Genomic DNA, 23,793 nt, shown 5'->3' with positions numbered 1-23,793 from the left:
TGTAATTATTTCTGCTCTTTGCTTTGACCCCTGTTTGTGTTTGTACATGGTCTCATGTAGCCTGGAGCATGTCGTGTGTGTGTTTGCACACGTCTGCGCTCTATCTCACAACATGGAAATTCTGTGTTGGGTGCCGACATCAGCAGCAGCCACCTCTGGCAAACTGCCCGCTGTTGGTTTTGTGGTGATCATTTAAAAAGGACCAACACCACCGACGGCTCAGAGTGAGCTGAAACAAAAGATGTAACCCCAAAGCAGAGTCCGAGATGTTATTACTGCAGTTCTTCAAATCAAAACAGCACAGAGCTGGAAAGAAGCCATGTTTCCTTCTTTAGGCAGAGGTATTGTCTTTGAAACAAGGAAGGGAGGCAATTTAAGCAACGCTTTATGATTAATGATTTCTCTCAACAGCTTCTTGATTCAATTTAGTCCCACGGACACTCGAGCTGGGTTTGGTTTCCCATCCGTTTTTAAGCTTCCTCCTCATTAAATATTACACCTAAATGGGTTCCTGTCCATGGATAAGAAATATACAATACGGACAGCACATCCTGCTATGAATCAGTTTAATTGAATCTGAATGCACAAAAGTGTGTTCATCAGTCTAAAGTAGCCTTGAAATCTACACGCACTGCTAGCAGATACTTGAAGTTACCATCCATTGGAGCTGATTAAACATACCCAGGGAGCCAATAAAATCAGTCCGTCCTTGTGTATAGAGTCTTTGGGTGCGTTTAACTCAATGGCGTCAGAGCGTGTTGTAATCCGGATGTAAACAGTGTAGTTGAGGATCGAATCGGCTTTGACATCAATTATTAAAGACTTGGACTTTTTATTTAAAAAACGGAACAAAATACATCGCTCACAATCCAGTTATAATCTGGATTCCCTTTCAGTCCAGTTGGGCCACAGCTATACCTACTCTCTGTTGTGAAATGGATCTGGTACCCATCAGGTTCTCAGCCATTTCCATCGGTACACGAGCTACCAAAACAATCCCAACGGGGCTTTATGTGATGACGTTTACAGGAATAAACCTTTGATTCAGCAGTGTTCCTGCCCCCCTGCAACCTGCTCCGAATATCTGTTTTCATACCTGTCTGGTGGTTCCTCATTCGTTTCTCGGATTAGTCGTATACATACCTAAAACAGCAGGATGTTAACAACATAATCTTAATGCTAGATAGCTATCTCATTCCAGCAACTTATGTCCTTCTTCTTCTGCACCTAGAAACTCAAAGCAGGAATTACTTCCTGAATTTTTGAACAAGAGAATTCTGTATATAAAATGGCATGGTGTCAATGGGATGGTGCGCAGACTGAAAATATTCACTGACATCCATATCGTATCTCTGATGCCTGTGCCAGAACATCTCTAATTCCATTTTGAGCATGTGTTTGTCTTGCGTCTCGTTGTCGCTACCGCGCGTCCTGCATGCTGCGGCTTGGTGTCCGTGTGTTAGAAGCATCAGAGCAAGTGTGTTGTTGAACTCCTGCGTCACACCACGGTTGATGTAATTGTCCATGTTCCCCTGTTTTCCAGTGGTGAGTCAGAACCTGGTGACGGACAATGTGTCGGTGGTGGAGGGAGACACCGCCATCATCAGCTGTCGGGTGAAGAACAATGACGACTCCGTTATCCAGCTGCTCAACCCCAACAGACAGACCATTTACTTCAGAGACATGAGACGTGAGTATTGTGCAACATCACCGATAACTTGGCTGCCATGTTTACCGCCATCTTCTAATAAGGCGGTGTTCTTGTGAACTTCAGCGGGTTGTTTTCAGTTAATACTTGTTTTTCAGCAGAGAACACAGTACTGTTGTTTTTCTTGTAAGGGGAGAAGAAACACTTTTCTCTAAAAGAGTTTAGATGTAGGAAAGTGGCCATAAAAGAACAGAACGTCTCAACTGATGTACAACAAAAGTTAAAGTTATATGTTTCAATGGTTGATTTTTTTTCCCTTTGACTCAGATGTTGAGTCACTTCTCTTTTTTTCAATAACATATAACAGTTTAGATAATCAATTCTGCAGAAATGGGCCTTCCTTAGATAAGCATTTACTAGTTTTAAACTAAATATGTTAAACAAAACACTTATGTTTGGAGCAACGCAGGGCGGCCCGTACATGCCCTCACATCGTAAAGAGTATAAAAAAAAAAACATTAATCACCTGTGGAAGCAAAAAAGCCATCCAGTCATTATGACTGTTAATTGGCTACACATATTTTCAGACTTTGGCCAACACAGATGATTAAAAATAAAATGACCTTCAGAGATAAAATCTCTCGACTGGCTTCCTCCAGTATTTCCCCGGAGGGCCTGGAGAAGGTGACATGGCCGAGGGAGGTCTGGGCCTCTGTTCAGATAAGAGGCTGTTATTTCAAGGATTGATGGATCGATGGATTGATATACAAGTTCCTCTGGAAATGCTTCTTGACAAAAAAAACTACAGGGGTCTCATGAAAATTCCTTGTGAAGCAAATCCAAATAGGCAGGCGAGCCATAACATGTAGATCACGTACACAACTGTGAGCTGGTGCTCCTTGCTCTCCACCTCTGAGGAGATAGTCTGGACAAATACTGGGGCTGTAATTGCTCTGCAAAAAAAACGTAAATACCCAACAAGGAGCAAAATAAAATTCATGCGAATACCAGGATGAAGCTTTTCCAGCTAAACGTGTTTTTTTTCCTCATCTGACAGCTCATCTGCCAGCGTTCATAACGTTGTGGCTCATTGATGACTGTTCTATTCTCAGAGATGCACTATATTCAGTATATGAGGCGGGTATGTCCATTTAAAAGGTCAAGTAAATAAATAAAGCCTCAAATTCTCTTTACACACAGATTTCAAACTGTTAAAAGCCATCACATTGTAAACATTAATCACCTGTGGAAGCAAAAATACCATCCAGTCATTATGTAGGACAACAGCAAAGTCACTGCACCAATAGTTTATCTGTCACGCGCCTTTCAACAGGAATTGTCCAATCATGTGCTTTGGAGGTGTGGCTTCAGAGGCAGGTCTGAAAGGAGGGGGTTGTTCTTTTGAATTGTTTGTTTTCCAAATCTTGCTGACTGTAACTTTTTTCCAGCGGCTCCTACCCAACCTTTACGTTGAATAAACAGCTTCAGCACTAAGACCCTTAGCATAAACTCTGCAACGACGAGAGGTTTTCTCCCGTTATAGTGGCAAAGCATCCTGACGCAGAGAGAGAAAAGCTTCAGCTCCGATATAATTCAAGCGATCAAGTGAATAGATGCCTTTCAAGCGGGCGCCCTGCTATCCGGGTAACAGCACAGCCTCTGAAGAGGAAACGGTACTCTGCAGCCTTTAATGGACTCGATGCTGCAGAGCCTGTACATGATTGATATCAAATGTGTTTCATCATCGCAAGAAGCATTTTGATGTTTCAGATGACACGGAAATCAATGTCAATGATGCATTCTTTTAATTAACTTGTGTCTTCGTTTTGCATGCAGTCGTAAAATTAGATGGGCATTTGATGTATTGTTCCTCGGTGGAGGCAGTATATTTTTAGAGTTGTTTGTCCATCAGCAGGAATGTGTGAAATACTACTCAGATGAATTGTATAAAACTTGCAAAGGATTAATGTCGCTGCTGAAGATTGCGAGACGGGCTCTGTCCTTGGCAGGAGACCTTAATCATGGAGCACCTTTGCATTTGACCAAATGACAAATGGATTTAGTCATTTAGAAGATTAAATGGATTTAAACAAATAACAGAAATTGCTGAGTTAAAGCAGAGTGAATGTCGCCAGTTGTTAATTTATATTGTCTTTTCTCTTACTTTAATTTTCAGGGAGCTGTGTTGAATTTGACCTAAAAGTTACCAATCAGATTAAGTAAAGACTGAGACTCAGGCGATCCACCAAACATTTTTAGCTTTCGGCATGTCTGCTTTAGTAAAAACAGCTCATATCCCGAACATTTAATGACCTGCCAGAGGTTTATTCTTATCCTGCCCAATTATCGTGTCACAGCTCTAATTAGCTGGGTTTAGCCGGACATGTTTCTTTCTTTATTCTTTACTGCCACGCTCTGCTTTTTAATTATGTTTTTCAGGCTCCCCTGAACAGGATGTTTACCTCCTCAGAACATGCTGTGGACCGCAGGAAATCCAGAACAGTAGCGTTGTGTTTTAAGTTCAAAATATGCAAATGCAGTTGTGAAAAGAAGTGCTCGCTGATATATTAGGTTGTTGTTTTTTTGTGCATTGTTTATCTTGCTCTTAGCATTTTGCATAGTTCATTTACAAATGATTTGCATGGGCAACTTCAGTGAAATGCATCTGACAAAGAGAAGTTCATATGAAACAGATCTGCAAGGGGTTGATGTCAGCTTGACTAAAATACTCGCTCCCGGCGACCATCACTCCGTTCGAGTTTGCATGTGCATACATTAGAGGAGCTAAAAGCAGAGCGGTTAGCGGTGTTCATGGAAATGCTGTGCTCTTTTTCTTCTCAGAATTTATTAAAAATGTGAATTTTGCCACATTCTGGCCCGGTGTTTGAGTCATCCACCCGCCAGTGTTGAGAAATGCAGCGTGTGAACTGCGGTTTCGCTGCTTTCTGTGCATCAGCTAAGAGTCTGAACGGAAGCACGCTGCCAAACAATGCAAAAGCAACCGGACTTCTCGTCTTAGCTGGTCAGTTAAAGTACCAAGTTAAATGTGAATATTATCTCTGAGTAATTTAGCTGAAAAACATAAAACAGTGACATGTTTTTATATTAGCACGTCTGGACTCCTTTGCCTCTGTATGTCTGTTGTTGTCACATGTGGAACTGGAGCTCATATGCACTTTCTAAAAAAGTAGTTCCCAACCTTTCCAACACAATACCCTAATTCCTTAAAGGGGACCTATTAGGAAAGCAACCAAATTCTGCAGTGTCTGTACAGCCGCCCGGATGAGCCATCCAGTGTGATGTGGCTTCTACGAGCCGTTCAGATTCTGCTCACTTTCGTTACGTAACGAAAATACGATTTACAGAGGTTGGCCTCCGATGCGTAAAACCACGCCCACAACTGACTCCGCCGGCCGGATCTTCCGCCATTTTTTGCTCCTTGTTGACTCAGAATCCCGAATAGATAATGAGGTTAGAGAATGAGATGATGAAGACATGGCTCAGAGGCTGAATTTCTAATTTATTTAGGAAAAACAATCAAAAGCTTGTTTTTAAGACATTCAATGTCTGTTTAAAATAGGTATTAGATGCCATAATCGGCCCCGTTTAAGAAAGTCAGGAGTCTTGATGGTGGGATCATTGTTTTCCATAAATAGGTTTTGTGTAGGATGCCCTCCCCATTTACCTGGGCCAGGGGTCCCACGTTATGGGAACACTGGCTTGTGATTCTTCAGTTGCAGGGGGCACCCGTTGCTTTGGCAGGTGACAGGTCTTGGGAAAGATCCGGTGACCTTCCTGTCGGAGGACAAACACCACCACAGCTCCCCATTATTATTAAATAGATAAATAAAACCGTCTAGCTGAGGAACCCAATGGGCTGCATCAAAGCTGCGTGAAGTCTTGACTTCATTTCCATCCCAGTCCTGAGCTGCAGGCGGCAGTGGGAAGGAAAATAACCTATTAACACAAAGAAACCACCACAACAACTATCCTGACAAAGGCCATCCATCCCAACTGGCTGTGGGGATGGAATAAGAGACAACAACACACACAGAGACATCCGTCCATCTGCTATGAGACTGAAAAGAGAACTAGCGAGTTAATAAGCGAGCAGTAATGATGAAATGCATATACATTAGAAGTGAGGAGTTGCATTCCCGAGCAGGAGAGGCCGATTGCAGAATAACTAAGAGGTTGACTCAGGGTAAGCTGAACCAGCCCTAACCATACATGTCATCAAAAAGGAAAGTTTCAAGGTTAATCCTAAAGGCTGGAGGGTTTCTCGCTTTGCAGACCCTTGAAACTGCAAGTAAGCCTACACTCTGAAAAGGACGGGCTATTCCAGATAATAAACAAGCAAAATCAAAATTATAGTCATATCACAGGTATAGGTACAATCATCCCTGATCTAAAGCATGCCATTGATGTTGTATATTACTGTAAACATTGTTCCTGATGGAGCTCTGATCATTTCTGCATATTTGTACAGCGTCTTTGATGGCAACAGAAGGCAAACCTGAACATGAGATTATCATAAAACACTCCATAAAAATAATGAGGAAATACCTTACCTCCTTCGGTTGTATAACCACCTTAAAAGAAGCTTCCTTTAATATTCCATTAACTTTGAATGATTATCTGGAAACGCTCATCTATCAGGGCATGTCTTGTGTGCAGTTGAAGTGCATTTACTTCTTGATGTTTTTACTATTTATTTGACTTGAGCCTTCACAGATGAACACAAAAACATACCGTACACGTACTCATAAACTTGGTAGCCTCCTGTGAGGTGAAGCAGCAGGCCCCCCCTTCGCACCCCCTCACTCTCATTTATGCATCGCCTTTCAAATGTACCTTGCTTGCAGCATGCCCTCATGCTTATTCCAGACTGAACTTGGTATTTATCTGCTGTTGTGCCGAACCACGGTGAGCCGACTCCCACAACGCCAGCTGTCAAGGGCAACGTGTTCTTCTTTGACGGCGGCTCCTTGATCTCCTGTGATCCCTTCCAGGCATCTTCGCTGCAGCTGCACTGCTTCATTATGACATAACCTCTACCAAGCAGTTTCCAAACAACATTGCCCTCTTCAAAATATCACATCTGCTATCTCAGGATGAATTCGCTGTGGTGGATTGTGCTTGTGCCTGTGAGATGGGAAGCAAGAGGGCGGAGTGCTTTGAAATTTCTTTCATATTCACACACACACAGCACTGGCTCCTGGTTATCCTCCTCTCAAACTTTGTATTAGCAGGAAGGCAGTTTCTATGCTTTTTGTTTGGCGTTTTAGTCGGATTATTCGATTCCAACCAAGTTGGAATGAAACTCTTGGGATGTTTGTATTGTTTTTCATTTCATGCTTCATCCCGTCTGAGCATCGACACTCCAGAGGCAAAAAAGTACTTCTTATTCAGCTTATTTTGAAGGGAATTCCAGTAAATTCATATGTCTGTTCGTTATGCTGCTTTGCTTCCAAGGGGAAGGCCAACATCGGGCTTCTCCACGCATGCACCGCAACCCTGAAATATTGTAGGAGTTCCGGAGGGGTTGCATGTGAGAACGCAAATGTCTGCAACATTGGCTCCACATTTCCACATTTTTTTCACGAAGCCACGTAGTGAAAGTAAAAGTCGCTCACTCACTCATTCACAAGGTCCTCACGGAGCATTAGCTAGCACGTTAGCTCGGAAGATGCAGACTTAAATATTAACGAGATGGAAACATGTCTATTCCTTTAATTTTATTGGGAAGAACAGCAGCAGAAACCTTATTGACCGACGTAAGTTGGGTATAGGTACCTACAGTAACCTCTATAGGATTATGCTTCGATTGTTAATATCTGGACCATCAACCGTAAACGTTGTGAGGATGACGGTCGAGAAAGCTGCTGCAGAGTGCAAATGCCTCAATGTGAAACAGTTTTAAGGCTGAAATATGCTTCTGCGTCACACCAACGCAGAGCACACGCCGCAGCTGTGACGCCGTGCTGAACCCTTCTGACTTCTCCTTCACTCCATTTGGTCGCGGTGCAGTACCCCCCGCGGCCACTAGTTAGCGATCTTTTTCTGAATGGTTTATCTGACTTTTTCCCGTCACAGTAAATCAAAGAAATAAGGACAACTATTGTGCAAAAAAACAAAACAAAAAAAATCACATATAAACGAAGAAAAGAGCCCTGAAAGTTCACGACTGCTTCAAACCGGAAACCGGAAATGCTTCGCTTTCAAACGAACCAATCACAGCCCTCTCGGTCTGCGTGTGATCGGCGTCTCCTCGACGCGTAGTTACAATTTTCGGGAGGTGCATGTCAGTGACGCCGCAGGTGACGGCGTGTCCTCTGCGTCGATCCAAACCACACGCCGTAGGCACGGCGCCATTTTGACGCAGAAGCATAATTCAGCCTTTATGGTGTCACTGGTGTGGAGATTGAACATATCTATTGATTTTACACACTTTCTAACCAAGTAATCATCTCTAGTCAGCATTATTTTGATTTCACGTAGTAGCGACGCATGTATCATATGTAGAGAAGCTATCCTGCAGTCGCTGTTGTTTTTGTGATGTTCTGTAATTACCAAACACCAGGTGGCGCTGTGGGTTGTCCTCTGCAGTGTGGTGAGCTTCCTTTTGTATATAGCCATGAAAACGGAGCAAACAAAGGTGATCTTATATGATTTTGAGCAGATAAACATTGAGAACAGGAAGTTCGACGTAGAAGCATAAAAAACTTGATGGAGGTGCTTTAAACACATCAGCCTGATTGTTCCGACCAGGAAAAGTCAGACATTAGTCTTACTGAGGATGCTCTGAGAAGAATTTAAATTGGTAACCAACTTAAAATAATTAGTTCGTCATCTCGAACAATAAAATCAATTTCATCCGATTAACATTAAGGAGTAAAACTAGGAAACTTGTGAAGTGATGATGGATAGAAGATAAGGAAAACCTTTGTCAGTGTCACTTTCACAAGGTACAATTAAATTAAAATAGACTTACTGAAGTATACTTAAAATACTTAATTCATCTGCTTTTTACCAGTTAAAGCATTCCATTTAAGTTGCTTAGTGAATCTATTTTTCTTCAGTGTGACGATGACGAAATCACAGATACAAGTAATAAGTCATTTATTATTTTTATTGAATCACACTTAAAGTAAAGCCTAATTTTACAACTGCATAGATGAGCTTGATGAATAAAAATGCACACATTAACTTCTTAATGCTGCAGCCTTGTAGTGAACGCTGAAAAGATCTCACATGTTCTTAGCGAAAGACAAAATCTTTTTATGAAACCTCTTCACCATGTCAGGATTCCGTTACATAAATGAGGCTTTTTTAACCCTCTTAGTCTTTCTGAGCATTTCTTCGGGCAGATGAAAACACTGAAGCATGTTCCTGCTCATGCTCTTTAAAGCAGAGGCTTTAGCGCGCACTTCACATATACACCCACATGGCTGCATGTATCAAAAGGCTAAGAAGAGCACTCGCGCACAAATGCTGCTCTTGTTCTCGTGTGGAGGAGGGGAACGGTTGTAGCTCTCCAGCGGCGGGTGAGCTGTCCTCTGAAGAGCATTGAGGTCTGGGGTCGAAGGCTTCCCGTGAAAACATCTCTGCAAAGCTACGTGGAGGGCAAAGCGTTCAGCAGAACTGAATTTGTGTCGTATTTCACAAAGACGAAGCAAGTGCCAACACCTGATCTTTTAAAGTTGTTGTGTTACATGTACACACGTGGAAAAAAGTGTTAGTAACCTTTCATTACAAATAGAAACACCTTGAGCGCTCACTGAATTAACTTGAAACTGACAAAGTAATAATGATAAATCATTTTCTGACACTGACTAATGAAAATGGGATATTGCTTTTGAATTGGTATTCAACAGAAACAAATAACTGAAACTGGCCGGGACAAACTACTTGGTATTTGAAGGATGAAAAGTGTGTGGTCATCACTCTGAACATGGATTGAAGAACCCAGAGGAGGGAATTGGCTGAGGAGATCAGAACCAGCATGTTAAAGGTGAAGACTAGAAGACCGTCTCCAAGCAGCTCGATGTTCCTCTGACAACGGATGGAAACTTCCTACAGAAGTTTATCCTCCTCAGGATTGTGGACAACCTCTCTGGACGTGGACACAACAGGAAAATTGTTGACAAACTGAAGAGACGATAATATGAATGGGAAAGAGGAGAAAGGGGGGGGAAAGAGTCCAGAACAACGTCCGAAGAGATGACCTCCAGGGTCAAGGTCCATCAGTGTCAGATCACACCGTCCGTCACTGTTGGAACCAAAGTGGACGACCGAGGAGGACTCCGCCGTTGGAAGAACATCAAAAACACATATTCTCAAGCTGCAAAGCTTCTGGGAGGACATCCTTTGCACAAAAGTTTTTTTTAAAGTCCCATCATCTCTATGTTCAGAGATGATGGGATCAGAGATATGTTCAGAGATCCAAAAATTAAGCCTTCAAGGTAAAGAAGACTGGATCTACTGTGGAACATGGAGGAGCCTCGGTTCTGTTCTGGAGCTGCTTTGCTGCGTCTGGTTCAGGGTGTCTTGAATCTGTTCAGGTCCAATGAAACCTCAAGACCATCAAGATGTTCTGGAGACAAGTGCTTTCCAGTGTCAAAAAGCTTGGTCACAGTCACAGGTAATGTGTCCTCCAACAGGATAATGACCCAAAACACACAACTAGAACCAGCCAAGAACCACTCAGAACCAAACACTGGACTGTCTGAAGTGTCCTTGTAAGAGTCCTGATCTACATCCTGTTGAACATCTGTGGAAACATCTGGAACCTGCAATCTGGAGCAGAAACCCTTCAGACCTGAGACATCTGGAGACGTTTGTTCATGAGGACCACAACACCTGTCTTCAGTTGGAAACATCTACAGAACACCTGTCTAGAGGTGGACAAGTGTTCATGTTTAGTTTAGTTTAGTTTATTTTGGTCATTTACATTTTAAGATTTTTGCATATGCACACTGTGTATGTATACACACAGGTATAAATATATATATATATATATATATATATATATATATATATATATATATATATATATATATATATATATATTATACATATGTACTTTTTTTTTCTTTCTTTTTGACCAAAAAGGTATAGGCTGAAGCCTCATGGCTTATTTTGCCTATCCTTTTCAACAAAAGGCAGACTTCAGAAACAAAAAGATACAAATAAGAAGAAAATGAAACGAATGAACAAAACAAAGAAAATGAACAAAGAAAATGAACAAAGAAGAGAAGAAATAAATTTGGTCACTCACGATTGAGGACAGCTGCAGGAGGAAAGTTGCATAATTTAGACGGTTTAATAAGAAGATAATTTATATTATTGTTCTATATTTATCTATTATTTTAGATTTATAATTTTTTTTTAATTTATAAATTGAGCTACTTTTTTTTAGTTCCTCATCCAGGTGGTTCCATAGTTTCACCCCTTCGACACTGATACACCTTGACATTTTTTTTGTTCTTGGCATGTGGACCAGAACACCTGCCTACAGGTGGAGACGTTTGTCCATGAGGACCAGAACACCTGTATACAGTCGCACACGTCTCATCACTTGATTTTAGTGACCAACAAAATATTAAGTCTAGGCTCCTGTCGTTTTGTCCTGGCCAGTTTCATTAGTTTTGATTTTTTTTTCTTCTCCTTGTACTTGTACGATCAGTTTCAAGTTCCTTCGGTGACCAATGTGGGGTTGTCTGTCCTGCAAATCTTTATTTTTTTCTTTGCAGACCACACACAAAACGAAGTGACGATCTTACACAAGAGCAAGATCGAAAGGATCCTAAGAAGTTAAGATATGCGAAGAAAGACGAGGGCATTTGGTTATTATACACATGCACTTTTAATTATATTTTTTCAATTAAACCTTCGAAAGTAACTGATCCAGTTGCTCCAAGTGAAATCAGAAAGTTAAAATTGCATCAAAGAGGTTACATTATGACAAGTTTACTCCATTTTCTTGCTTGAGAACATCTATTTAGGTGTCGGATGTGACTACCAAATGAAGATCTTACACACACGTATCATCTCGACTGGAGACACTGAGGTCTGAAAATATGTCACACGGGGAGTGATTCAGATGAGCGGGGCGCTGTGACATCGCTGACTCGGATCAGAACAAGGAGTCACTCATAAAAATGAGTGAACCCTTCTGAGACTCCACCTGCACGTTCCTTATCCATGCTTGTGAAGTTTCATAAATATCTGCACGTTGTGCATCCGTCTATAAATATGAGAAACGTTTTGTCACATTTCAATCATGTTTTGGCTACTTGAAGACGGAGCCAGCTCCCAGTTACACAGCCTGCGTTCAGAATTATTGATTTATATCAGACGGACAAGCTGCCTGACATGTTCTGCCTAGACAGCAAGGAGATGTCAAAGGATATAAAAGGCTTTGTATTGATAGTTTCTTCTTTTATCCCCTTATGAATGCACAACACAGGTTTTTGATCAGCCGTTTCCAACTCCACAGCAACGATGGAAGTTTATCTACTAGGGGTGTCACGGTACACACAAGTCACGGTTCGGTACGTACCTCGGTACAGGGGTCACGGTTCGGTACGGGTTCGGTACGGGTTCGGTACAACGGGAAAAAAAATACAAAAAGTCCTAAAATGTATAAGACGAGTTTTTTCTTCCTTTATTTTGATCATAGCATTTGAAAGTTAAAGTTTGTTCAATTGGCTACAAAACTAAAAAGCATCTCTTATTAAAATGTAAAATAAATAGAATAAAACATTTAACTTGTGCATTAGTGTTTTTAATTTTACCACGGACTGGTTTATGTGAGTGCGGGATGGTATTGTAACGAGCTCGAGCACTTTTAATAAATACTTGAACCCGGGCTCCTCTACTGCTGCATATGGGCAGAGCCGTCTGGGGGCGGAGTATTCTCCATGGGCCTTATGATAGTCATTTTAACGTTCAACAACATCATCCTACCATCAAACTACATTTATTCTCACTTTTATTGAGCCAAGCCTATAGGCCTATGCTGCAGAAAGCAGAGTAAAGTCACACACACACACACACACACACACACACACACACACACACACACACACACACACACACACACACACACACACACACACACACACACACACACACAAGCCTGTCAGCTGTCAATCACACGGCGCTGAAAACTCTGATAGTCACAGACCGACTCAGTTCCATCTTTGATTCAGCTTAAATACAAAAAAAACATAACTGGTCTAAAATGACACAATCTATCTAGATAGATAGACACAGCGGTCTATAACATAATTTCTGAGCTCTATAACAGAGAATAGACTCGGCGGTCTCGTTGACAACAACACAAGCACATTACAGGCAGCTGGTCAAGACACATTCTGATAAAGACATTATTTAAGAAGGTAACACTGACTCACCAATGGCAGTCGCCTCTTCCATAACCCAAAATAATCCAGGTAACGTGGAAAACAGGGTAACATTCAAAACTTTGTACAAATTTAGTCCTCTTTTAAACTTTAGCGCTAATCTCCTTCACGGCAAATTTGCTGTGACTGTTAAGGCTGATTTATGGTACCGCGTTACACCAACGCAGCGCCTACGGCGAAGGTTGCGCGTCGCCGCATAACCTCGCCGTAGACTGCGCCGTACCCTACGGCGTATGCTCTGCGTCGATTTAACGCAGAACCATAAATCAGTCTTTACACCCAACCTGCTTTGGCTCGCGGCCCCGGTGCGTTCAGGACAGTTGTAAATTAAGAATTAGAACATTTTATCGTTATTATAGCCTACAATTTATGATGATATATGAATTGCATTTGCATTTTTTTTTTTTTTTTTAACTCAGTCAGACGTATTCGCCGTATGACTGCGTGAACCGAACCGTGACCCCCGTACCGCGACGGGACGGGACGAATACAAATACCGTTACACCCCTATTATCTACCTATCTATAATAATAAAGGTATCTATCAAGTTTATTCCAGCAAATTTTCCCAGCTGCAGTGGAGAAATCTTCTGATGTGCGAGTAGTACGAGGAGCAAAACATTTTTTTATGAATCCCTATAAGGTAAAATAATTCATTAATTAGTCATAATTAATACATTATTAATTAGAGATGCACCGATCAGGATTTTGAGTGCTGATCACCGATCTCGAAAACCAGTATCGGCCGATCCCGATTTTGCCAATCACCGATCACAGGGTGAAATCCATAAATTCGTCAATATTGTTGTCTCATGTACACTGACACTGAGCAAAGCATATGAATTCATTACTCTACGATGTAGTTCTTTATTTTTCTTCCTGTCGTTTATAAGTCTCTGTTACAGGTGTTACAGCTGAATTAGTGCCGTTGCGCGCGCTCCTTTTTTTCTCTCCCCTTTTTCTGCGGCAGCCAACTTTGAAAACTCAATATAGCCTACTCTGTCTGAAGAACTTTCAAATGTCTAATAAACTTCGTTATGTTGTGATTCTTTTGTAATATTACTCCTCATGGTATCTCCTTTGGACAAACTTTGCAAACTGCAAATTTGTTGTCCTTTTCAGACGTTGTAAAAGTCCCGCACCGGCAAGGCCGGTCACGCTCCCTCAGGACCGCTCGGTCTGAGATGCGGGAACACCCGCGCGGGCGGCGTTTGTTGTTGTAAACGTCATCAGATCGGCCGCTCTGAACTATTATTTTTCCGATCTCCGATAAAAGCCGATAGGGCCATTATCGGCCCGATCCCGATCGGGGGCCGATCGATCGGTGCATCTCTATTATTAATACATTATTAATCATATGTTCAGAAATAACATAATTTTTCTGTGTCTTTGAGATAAAAAATTGATGCAAATCTTGAGGACAATAGAAGGTAGGGGTGTAACAATATATCGTGCCACGAAATTTCGCGATACAAAAATGTCACAATACGTGTCGTGGAGGTGACAAAGTGTATCGCGATATTGGGTTATTAATATTAATCTATTGTGTTGACTAGAAACGCGCATCCGACCGCGACCGCAGCCAGACCGCGCGGACCAAAATCTTCCTCCGCTCAGAAGAAACTAGTCCCATTTTGTGGTCCCGTTTTGAGGTCTGAACCTTTACTTATGTAAGTCTGGTGTAGAGTTAAGCCTTACCTTATTAAATTAAACCTTTTTGGGGTGGTGAGTAGGATAAACACGGAGACAACTTCTGCTAAGTTCCAGTGTACTTCAATGTCCCTCAAAAGCGTAGGATTTTAGAACATCAACACAGCACCTAGTGCTGTATCACTCCGCCCAATCTAAAACAGACTAATCACTACAGATAAACTGACTAGTGTCATTATAGTCCTTGATTTACAGAATATAAAGAATATATTTATAAAATAATGAACCCTGAATTAACAAAATAACCTTCTTAACAAAAATAAATCTCCTCTTACACTTATAAGGTGAGCATTAATCAATCTTTTTTATGATGTAAAATTTTATGTATTTATTTACTTGTATTTATTTATTTAATTTTAGTTGTTAAATTTCTGGAAAAGAAAAAAGTCAAATCATACATGAAAGAAACTATTCAGTTTGTGGCAAAATATTTGTACTTGTATGAAACTGAAGATGCATAATGCAAACCTGACATTTACTTTTAGTTCAGTTTGTGGAAAATGGTTGGCCTGGCTTTCTCTTTAAAACTTAAACAGTTATAAAGAATTACAAACTGTAACAATAGGGCAAATGCACAGCATTGTTTTGTATTTTGTGTCTTTCAAATAAAAGACAATTTCCTCATGACTACCTCATTCAAGGTTGTTAAAAAAATACTGCTATATCGTATCGTATCGTTATCGTGACCTCAATATCGTGTATCGCACCGTATCGTGAGATTAGTGTATCGTTACACCCCTAATAGAAGGAAAGGGCCGTTTTGTCAAACTGGAAAGCCCTTTGACTGAGGCGATTGTGAACACTCCCACTTTCTGGATTTAGGTGGTGGCTCCTGCTATGGAGCCTGGACTTTATCTAGAGTGGGGAGGAGGGTGATAAGAGTGTAATTACCCCTAGCCCACCCCGTCTCGCCCACTCTGACACCCAATAATAAAACTTTGATGTGCTCCTCTCAAAAAGTAGCAGCAGCCACTAATCACAATTGATTGCAGCCACTTAGGCGCAGGGCGCTCATCATCTCCCGCGCTCTCTGGATGGGAGTGTTCTTCAGCAACGGCAGGAGGAGGAAAACTATTCAAATGAAATTCAGCGAAAGAATGAAGATTAATCAGAGGGGCAAAAGCAAGAAGAATAAAAATGGTGGTGTCAAGTGAGGTGAAAAGGAGGAGAAAAATCAAGTTTTAGACACACACAGCCAATCTTCTCAAGTTTTGTTTGAAAGTTTTCACTACAGATGTCATCTACTCAATATTAGTGGCTCCATATCAGTGCGCAAATCACGTCTTCACAGAGATATTATAATTTTGCTGCCTGTTAAATATCAACCAGCTTTATTTCCTGTAAATATACAGTAATACAAAGAAAGATGTAATTCTATACTCAAGATAACCTTAACATTCTGAAACTTACAATAAATATCCAGGTAGTTATAAATAATTTGCTGAATTGTGTGGTTCTGATTGCAAAAAGGTATCTGTGGTCCACCACCTTTCTGTCATTCAGCCACCTGACTCAGCAGATCCTGGCAAGAAAGCAAAATATCAATAAAAGTAACCTCTAATGATAAGGCGCATTATCCTAATCATAGTCAACAAGATAGTAAAGAGTGTTAGAGTATGTTCACGCAGATTTATAGAAAATTCAAAAATATAAATTTTGCTTCTTCTTTTAAGCATTCCTGGGATGTCTTCTCCAGTGCCATTTTTTTTTTTTTTTAAAGCCACTAAAACAAGCACAAACCATCATGCTGACAAAGGTCTGTTGAGTTATTGAGTTTGAAATGGAGTGATTTGATTTTACAACCATAATTATTATCATTTAAAATGAGTAATCAGTCCCAAAAGTATATTGTCTCCTGAAATTTAGTGCTGATGATTTCTAGCTAGCCACAGATGGCCCGTAACGCTCTTCTGAGCAACCATTGGCTTTCTCTGTGTCACCCTGCCATTAACACCAATTAATTCATTGTGAAATAAATTGTGAAACCTCCTGTTGGTTGCTGTAAAAGTTTGGCGTGAGTCACATGGTTATGTTTCTGGGGAGCTGCATGTTCAGGCTATGCTAGCTGCGGCAGGCATTTTTCATTGGTTTGACGTAGAAGCACAAATCACTCTTTACTCCGGGTTCTTGCTGATCTCGTGGACTACTTATGGATACACCGGTATCTTGCTCCTGGAACGATTTCCCCTGGTCGACTACCCTTATGGTACAGCAGTGGTCTTGAACCTCCTCCATCAGTGAAAAGCTTGACGGGGAATCGGTGGAGCTCCAACTCTTAAATGATGGACTCTGGGTGGGGGCAGTGCTTCTGCAATTACTCACACAGGAACGTCCAAGCTCCATCCTTCAGGACCACTAAAATGCCTTCAGAATTCCCGATGGCACCTTGGCCCAAGTGGTTTTCACTCCATAACCGGCGTTCTCCAGCGTTCCTGTTCCACCGACGGCCCCTGGGTCTCTTTCCTGGCTGTCGCTCTGCCTGCATCTCATGCTTTGTTAGTGCGGTTGTTTACTAGACAGCCTGCAGAGGCAGTCTCTTACATGTCCGGTGTTACTTTCCTTTTGTAAATCAAAGTCACACCCGGAGGAACCCAACCAATTCTCTGTATCAACGAGGAGAGGTTTTAAGATGACTGTCCGCGGTGCGTGGTTTGTCCTCTCGCAGCCGCACTTGTGGACAGTGGAGACGTTCCCATGCCTATCAACATGGAGAGCTCACACTAGTTTATTAAAGATGGGGGTACGCCCAGTCACTGGAAGTCAACTTATTCTGAAAGTCCCCCTTGCCTTTACTTTGTACTTTCTTATCACCGCTTTTAAATTGGCTTTTTTACCTCCACCATTAGCTGTATAAATCAATGCATCAGATAATTTACAACCTTTCAGCGGTTGGAAAGACGTCTCCCGTCCTCAGTCCTGACTATCAGTTACCTTTGTCAGGGATCTGCAGCGTCCCTTTCACACTATCACATCTGACAGATCCAGAGAAGAACAGGGCAAAAAGAACATGGAGCTAAAGGTCACCTTTTTTTTTGTTTTTTACAAAGTACACAAAACAAAGGGAAAGATATGTCCTGGTGTGCTACGCTGTTTCTCCCCTTTGCTGCGACAGCCACTGCCCTGAAACGCAGCGCCGTCGGATCCTGCTGCGTTAACCGGGTTGTTATCGTAGCCCGTCCTTGCATCTCTCCGAGCCCGCCGCTTGTCTCAAACCTTGAGCGTGTTAAGCTGCGTCCTTGCCACCGGGCCTTGGTGCTTCTTTTCAGCATGTACTTATTCATTCAGTGCACGCTGCAACCAGAATGTCAAATTTAGAATTGACAGATAATGAGATTATTTACATCTTTGAGAGAAACCGTTTATGTAATGGATTAAAAGTGACGAGCGTGGGTTTTTTCGAATGGATGACACTCCACATGTTTCGTTTAATGGATGTTTATCATGTCATGCAGAAAGTTGCTCAGAATTGACATGTTTTCATTTTGTTTTTTTTAACGTTAACAGGATCTAAATGGACCATTTAAAACCACCTTGTTGTCTTGCTCTCATAGCGTTTACATTATGCAGTTTAAGTGACCCTATTCCATTGTTCCCTCCCATGTGGTGCAGGTCTGATACAACAGTGTAAGCCGTTAAAAAAAATATTGGTTTCAGGTGTCATTCGTATGTGGAAATAAATCAGATACGACTCAGATGCATGCCTTCGTGTCTGCCGACTGACCGTACGGATCATATTTGTCCGGTGTCCTCACACATGTGATGTAGGTGAGTCACAGGAGCACCGGTGGACAGGCGCGTCTTTGTTCGCTGACCACCAAGACACCTGTGGAAACCAGTGACTTGGATATTAGCTTCTGTTGTCTCTTTAACAACCCCAAGAACATCGACTTACACTTGATATGAGCTTTCATCACAGTCAGGTACTCTTACAGAACCATCCTACAACTTAGTTTTATGAATATGCACATGCTGTGGAGCGCTGAGGAGTGTCAGTGCATTCATGGAAATAAGTCCACACAATATATTTTCTTTTTTTAAATTCACTTCCACTGAAAACAGCACCATTATTTTCACCCCTTTCCGCCTAACTGTCTCCAGATCGGTAGCCGAGGCCGTTCACTGTGCACATTTATTTCCCCAGGTGTTCCCCAAGCGAGCTGTATCAGATGTAGACAGGAGGCTTGACTTGTCCATGAAGACCTGTGGTGGAAACGTAGCTTTAAAGCCCATTTATCCATTTGTAACGGATACAGAGACTGACAGAGTCTTCTGTCCATATCCTGCGCTGATGTCGTCCGTCTTTTGATGTGTGGCTTTGAAGCTAAATATTACGAGTAATATCACAGCAAGTCATGAACATAGCGACTCAGTTGTTAACTAAACATGAGGAAATGTAACAGAAGACACTGAAGCCGCTCAAGCTCCCCTACAGGTGCTCTGTACGGTCCTCTCCACCTTAATAGGTGGACTTGCTGCTGAAGTTCGGCTGTCAAACGCTATGCTAGGCAGCTGAAAGTCGGAAAAATTACTTCTTGTCATCAGTTTAGGGTAAGATCAGAGTTTATGGCGAGATCAGTGAAAGGTTTTCCCATTTATGTACTGACTTTCACTCAGCGGTCTCACACTGCTGCCTCCAACATAACGCAAATAGAACATGGAACATGAATGAGTTTACTGTTCTCTATCTCTATATGCGGCTTCATTGATATGTGTTTACTATTTCTAGATTAGATAATAACAAACAAATCTATTTTCAAAATATAGAATTACTTAAATGTGTTAATTTAAGCAAACATCCTAAGATCTGCACAAGCTGTTTGTCGATATCAGTAATTGACTCGTTACTGCCACCTGGTGCACGTGTTGCTAAATAAACACTACATATACAAACTGCATTTGCTGCTGTAAACATATGCAGAGTTGGCAGACGAGATTCAAACATTTGTGAAGTCCAGCAGGTGAAGATCCGCCTTCGTTGGCTTTCTCGCTCTTGCATCTTGGAGGTTTCTCTGCCAATACAAAGCTTTGCCCACGTTTCATGCAGAACAACTGTTAATATGTGCTGTGACGTTCAGTATGTTGATTAGATTTGAAGATTTTATTTTGAACATGCATAAAAAAGTGAAAAAACAGAATACAAATAAATATATATATATATATATATATATATATATATATATATATATATATATATATATATATATATATATATATAACGTGTTTTTCTTCTCACAGGCGTTTTGTAAGCCTTTTGTGATCCATTGATTTTTATTATATTTACGATTCTTGTTAATTAGTTTAGTTGGGCAATTTTTATCATATAATAATTCGTATAAATTCATTATATGCTTTATCCACATCCTTTTCTTTGTAGACTGGTTCCCAGTTAAATGTTATAAGATCATTTTCGAATACCTCCATAGACTCTTCAGTTCTAGTCCGTCTGTAATGTGGTCTATTGTCTTGATGGTTTTTATTAATATTACACTGGTGAATTGTGAAAATTGGCAACTGGTCACTGATATCATTTATCAGAACCCCACTCTCAGAATTGTTATTTATTACATTTGTGAATAGTGTTGCGCCTTGAGTAGTAATTCGGGTGGGTTTGGTGATTTTGGGGTATAGGCTGGGACTGTACAAGGTATTGATAAATGTGTCAGTTTTTTGTGTTTATTTGGATTTAGTAGGTCAATGTTGACATCTCCACAGATATATGTGATTTTGTGATTAGCATTTGTGAAGTTTTCTTCTATCCAATCCTTAAATATGTCTATATTGGAACTTGGTGTTCTATAAATGCAGCTCACTTATATTTTTAGTTTTTTCTAAAAGGATTTCTATTGTGCCACATTCAAGCACATTGACCACCACTGTTGTCAGTTTTTCCACCATCCTATAGTTTAAGTTTTTGTCCACATATAAAACCACACTGCCTCCATTCTTATTTTCTCTATTTTTATATGTCATTTCGTAGAGTAGGTGTAATAGTTGTGTTTGACATCTTTCTGGAAGAGCAAAAGATAATATCCTCATTAAAGACTTCACGTTCCTTTTAAAATCCTTTCTGTCTAATGCGAACAGTAAACGTCACCCTGGAGCAGCGCTGCTTCTGGAAACAGGCTGGAGACTCTTTGCTTTAGTGCATCTGTGTACTTATTTATAGGTAAGTTTTGAATCTGGAAATGTTTGATTTAATTAAATCATTAGGATTAGAAGCCCATGTTTCATGAAGGACAATGTGGCTTTTGAACATGCCAGACTAATTAGCGCATTAATTCATCTGCTACAATGAAGCTTTCATTATTTCCAGGAAAAAGAAACTCATTTCTGCACGAACAAAACCGAGCAGTCACGTTTTTGTTTTCTTGTTTTTTTTTTTGGTAAATATGAATAACTTACATTTGTAAGAAATAACCAGTTCTCTGAAAAATAATCCTCTTGTAGCTGAATTCTTGTTTTTTTTTGCTTTAACTCCTTGGCTTTTTAGAAGTGAAATCTAAAAGCACATAAAAGTGGGAGGAGAGCAGCAACAGCTTCACCCTCAACAGAAAACATCATGACCTTCTTTTACGCTTTTTGTTCTTAGGTCTGAAGAAGGAGCAAATATATCGGCATGTAAGGACTGAATCTTGAGTGCGGAGTTGGTCATATTTCAAGGCTTTCTCTCCAGTCATGCTGATGATTCCATTACATAAAATATATCTCTTGTTCTTGATTAATGATGTGCAAAATCAGTTTTGCGATTAAAGTCCTTCCTTCTAGCTGTCAGTTGCTCTCTTCCATAAGATTTAATCACTCTCCAAGTCTAGAGTGTCTAGCCCGAGTCATAAAACCACCAAAGATGTACTGTACACAGTGGCTCTTCAAAGTCTTTTGTTTTGTCCTGTCAAAATCCTGGTCCACTTCAAACCGAAAACCCTGAAGGCAAAGCATCCAAACAGAGACTGAAGGTTGAAAATGCGGTCCGGTACCGTGAATCATGCACATGTCCTCTGATTTCCACTGCAAGGCCACTTCAGGATTTCTCCGAGTATGTACATCGTCACCTCATCTCGTCTGGCTGCAGCTGCTCGCTCAAATTCAGCTCAAATGCTGTTAAACTCTTGTACGCTGCATAGTGGCAAATTGTATCATTAATAATTCAAAGTGTAGAGTCCTCCAAAAAAGGGTCGCCGGCAGATGATGCTGTCAGGCTGGTGACGTACGCAGTAATCAGTTATGGATAACAGTAAGATTAGCCCTGGTAAACTCTGTTCCTCCCCCGTCTTAACGGGACGGGATGGATGCAGCACAGGTTACTTCAGAGAATATCTAAGAAAGTTTCAAGAAGAACTAAAATAAAGATGAGATCAGAAGTAGCTGGTTAGACATCATCATGATCATCATGAATGCGTTGGCGTTTGTCGCCGAGCAACGACTGTGCTGATGATGTCACATGCAGCATCAGCACACATTACAACACTTTTGTCCCACTTCTGCTGCTCTGCATGACGTCTTTAGTGAACCTGCATTGTCTCAAATCCCTGCAGAGATGTGTTGGAGTCCAGAACATGCTCCTGCAGACACGGTTGTAAAAACATGCTATTAGCTCCCACGGATGTCTCATTGGTCAAAACCGCTGCTATTTCCTCCGAGTTTCAGGCGCTCTGCACCTTTGACCTCTCATCTTCCATCATATCCGTTGCAGGACTTTTTCTGATTGCTATCTTCCCTTTGGAAAGTTCGATCTGCTGCTTCCACATGCGAAGCACCTTTGTTGTCATGGATACTCATCACAACAAATGTTAACGACATTACCAGTAGAAGTCCTCCACTTGAAACAGGATCCAAACCAGCCCAGTCCAGAGAGTGAGTGCCAAAAGCCTCCGCTTGAGCAGCACGTTCTAAATCATCTTCTTATTGCAAGATTCTTCTCTTTAATGCTAATGTGTGCAAGGCACTGATATACTCGCACCAGTTATAGAGTCAACGCACTGTTTTCATCCCCGTTCGTCACATCCTGACAGCTGCTGACCAAGCATTACTTCGTGACATGTGGGGTACTCCTTTATCACAGAGAGCAGCCACACGGGCTCTTATTGCAAGTTATTCTTCAAAAAAGAAAGAAACAACAAATAAGGGAGGGGGAAAGACACACAGCTCCTAAGAATGAGATTTAAGTCAGAGAGTCAGCCAATATACTGACACGGAGTGTTTCTTTTCCTTGTTTATGTCTTTAGACTTTTTCTCTGCTCCAGCAGTCCGTCACTTTGTCAGACTTTAAAAAGTACTTTACTAACTTCCTCCCAACAAGACTTGTTTTTGAGATTCCTTCTCAAACATGACATTCAGCAACTACAAGGTGGATCTGAAGAAATCAAACATTAACTGTCCACATTACCTGGCGAGTAATAAATAAATAAAAATATATAAAGGTGGAAAACGATTTAGTCTCAATCTGAATTAATACATATTTAGTGTCTTCAGATTCCTGCAGTTGAATCTAAACACTCATACAGTCCATCCTACAGCACCTCACTACTTATTGTACAAGTTGTGTAACGGAGAGCTTTCAGAGAAGATTTAGTCATTTAGGCAGATTTGTTCTGTTGATGTTATTCAGGTTCTGTTTCACTTGGTCCACCAGACATACATGTCACTCTTAGTTCATGTCAAATATTTTATTTTAGGTCTGTATCAGTTGACGCTGCCTCCCGTGTGGAACAGTTGCTGATCTGATGGTGTCTGTGCAAGGCCGTATCTCAGGAACGTTCCTGTCAAACCTTCACAGCCCACAGAACTGTCCGACATTTCTCAAGTTCATGTCAAGTTCATGAAAAGATTTCACGTTTCTGAGATGCCACCTCGGCCCTCTGCCCGCTCAGCCAGTAACAGAAATGGTGAGAGATTAATGATCTTGCTTTGCCAGAGAAATGGGATTAGATTAATCAACCGACATTTTTTACAGGAATATGAGACAAGAAAGATTTTTGCTTTTCTTAGACTCCTGAGTCCTAACTTACCT

At 41.1% G+C, this 23,793-nt stretch overlaps 1 protein-coding gene across 5 annotated transcripts in view; it reads left to right on the top strand.

Moving 5' to 3' along the window:
• The window catches only part of cadm1a (cell adhesion molecule 1a), a 466,733-nt gene that overhangs the window by 337,138 nt on the left and 105,802 nt on the right, over positions 1–23,793 (top strand). For all 5 annotated transcript variants that reach the window (XM_061740369.1, XM_061740368.1, XM_061740367.1 and 2 more), the window contains one exon: positions 1,544–1,690. In XM_061740369.1, coding sequence (XP_061596353.1) covers positions 1,544–1,690 — 147 coding nt within the window. The remainder of the gene's footprint in view (positions 1–1,543; positions 1,691–23,793) is intronic.

This window comes from Cololabis saira, chromosome 14 (assembly GCF_033807715.1).
Source record: "Cololabis saira isolate AMF1-May2022 chromosome 14, fColSai1.1, whole genome shotgun sequence".
NCBI lineage: Eukaryota > Metazoa > Chordata > Actinopteri > Beloniformes > Belonidae > Cololabis > Cololabis saira.
This window is presented reverse-complemented; position numbering and strand designations above follow the sequence as displayed.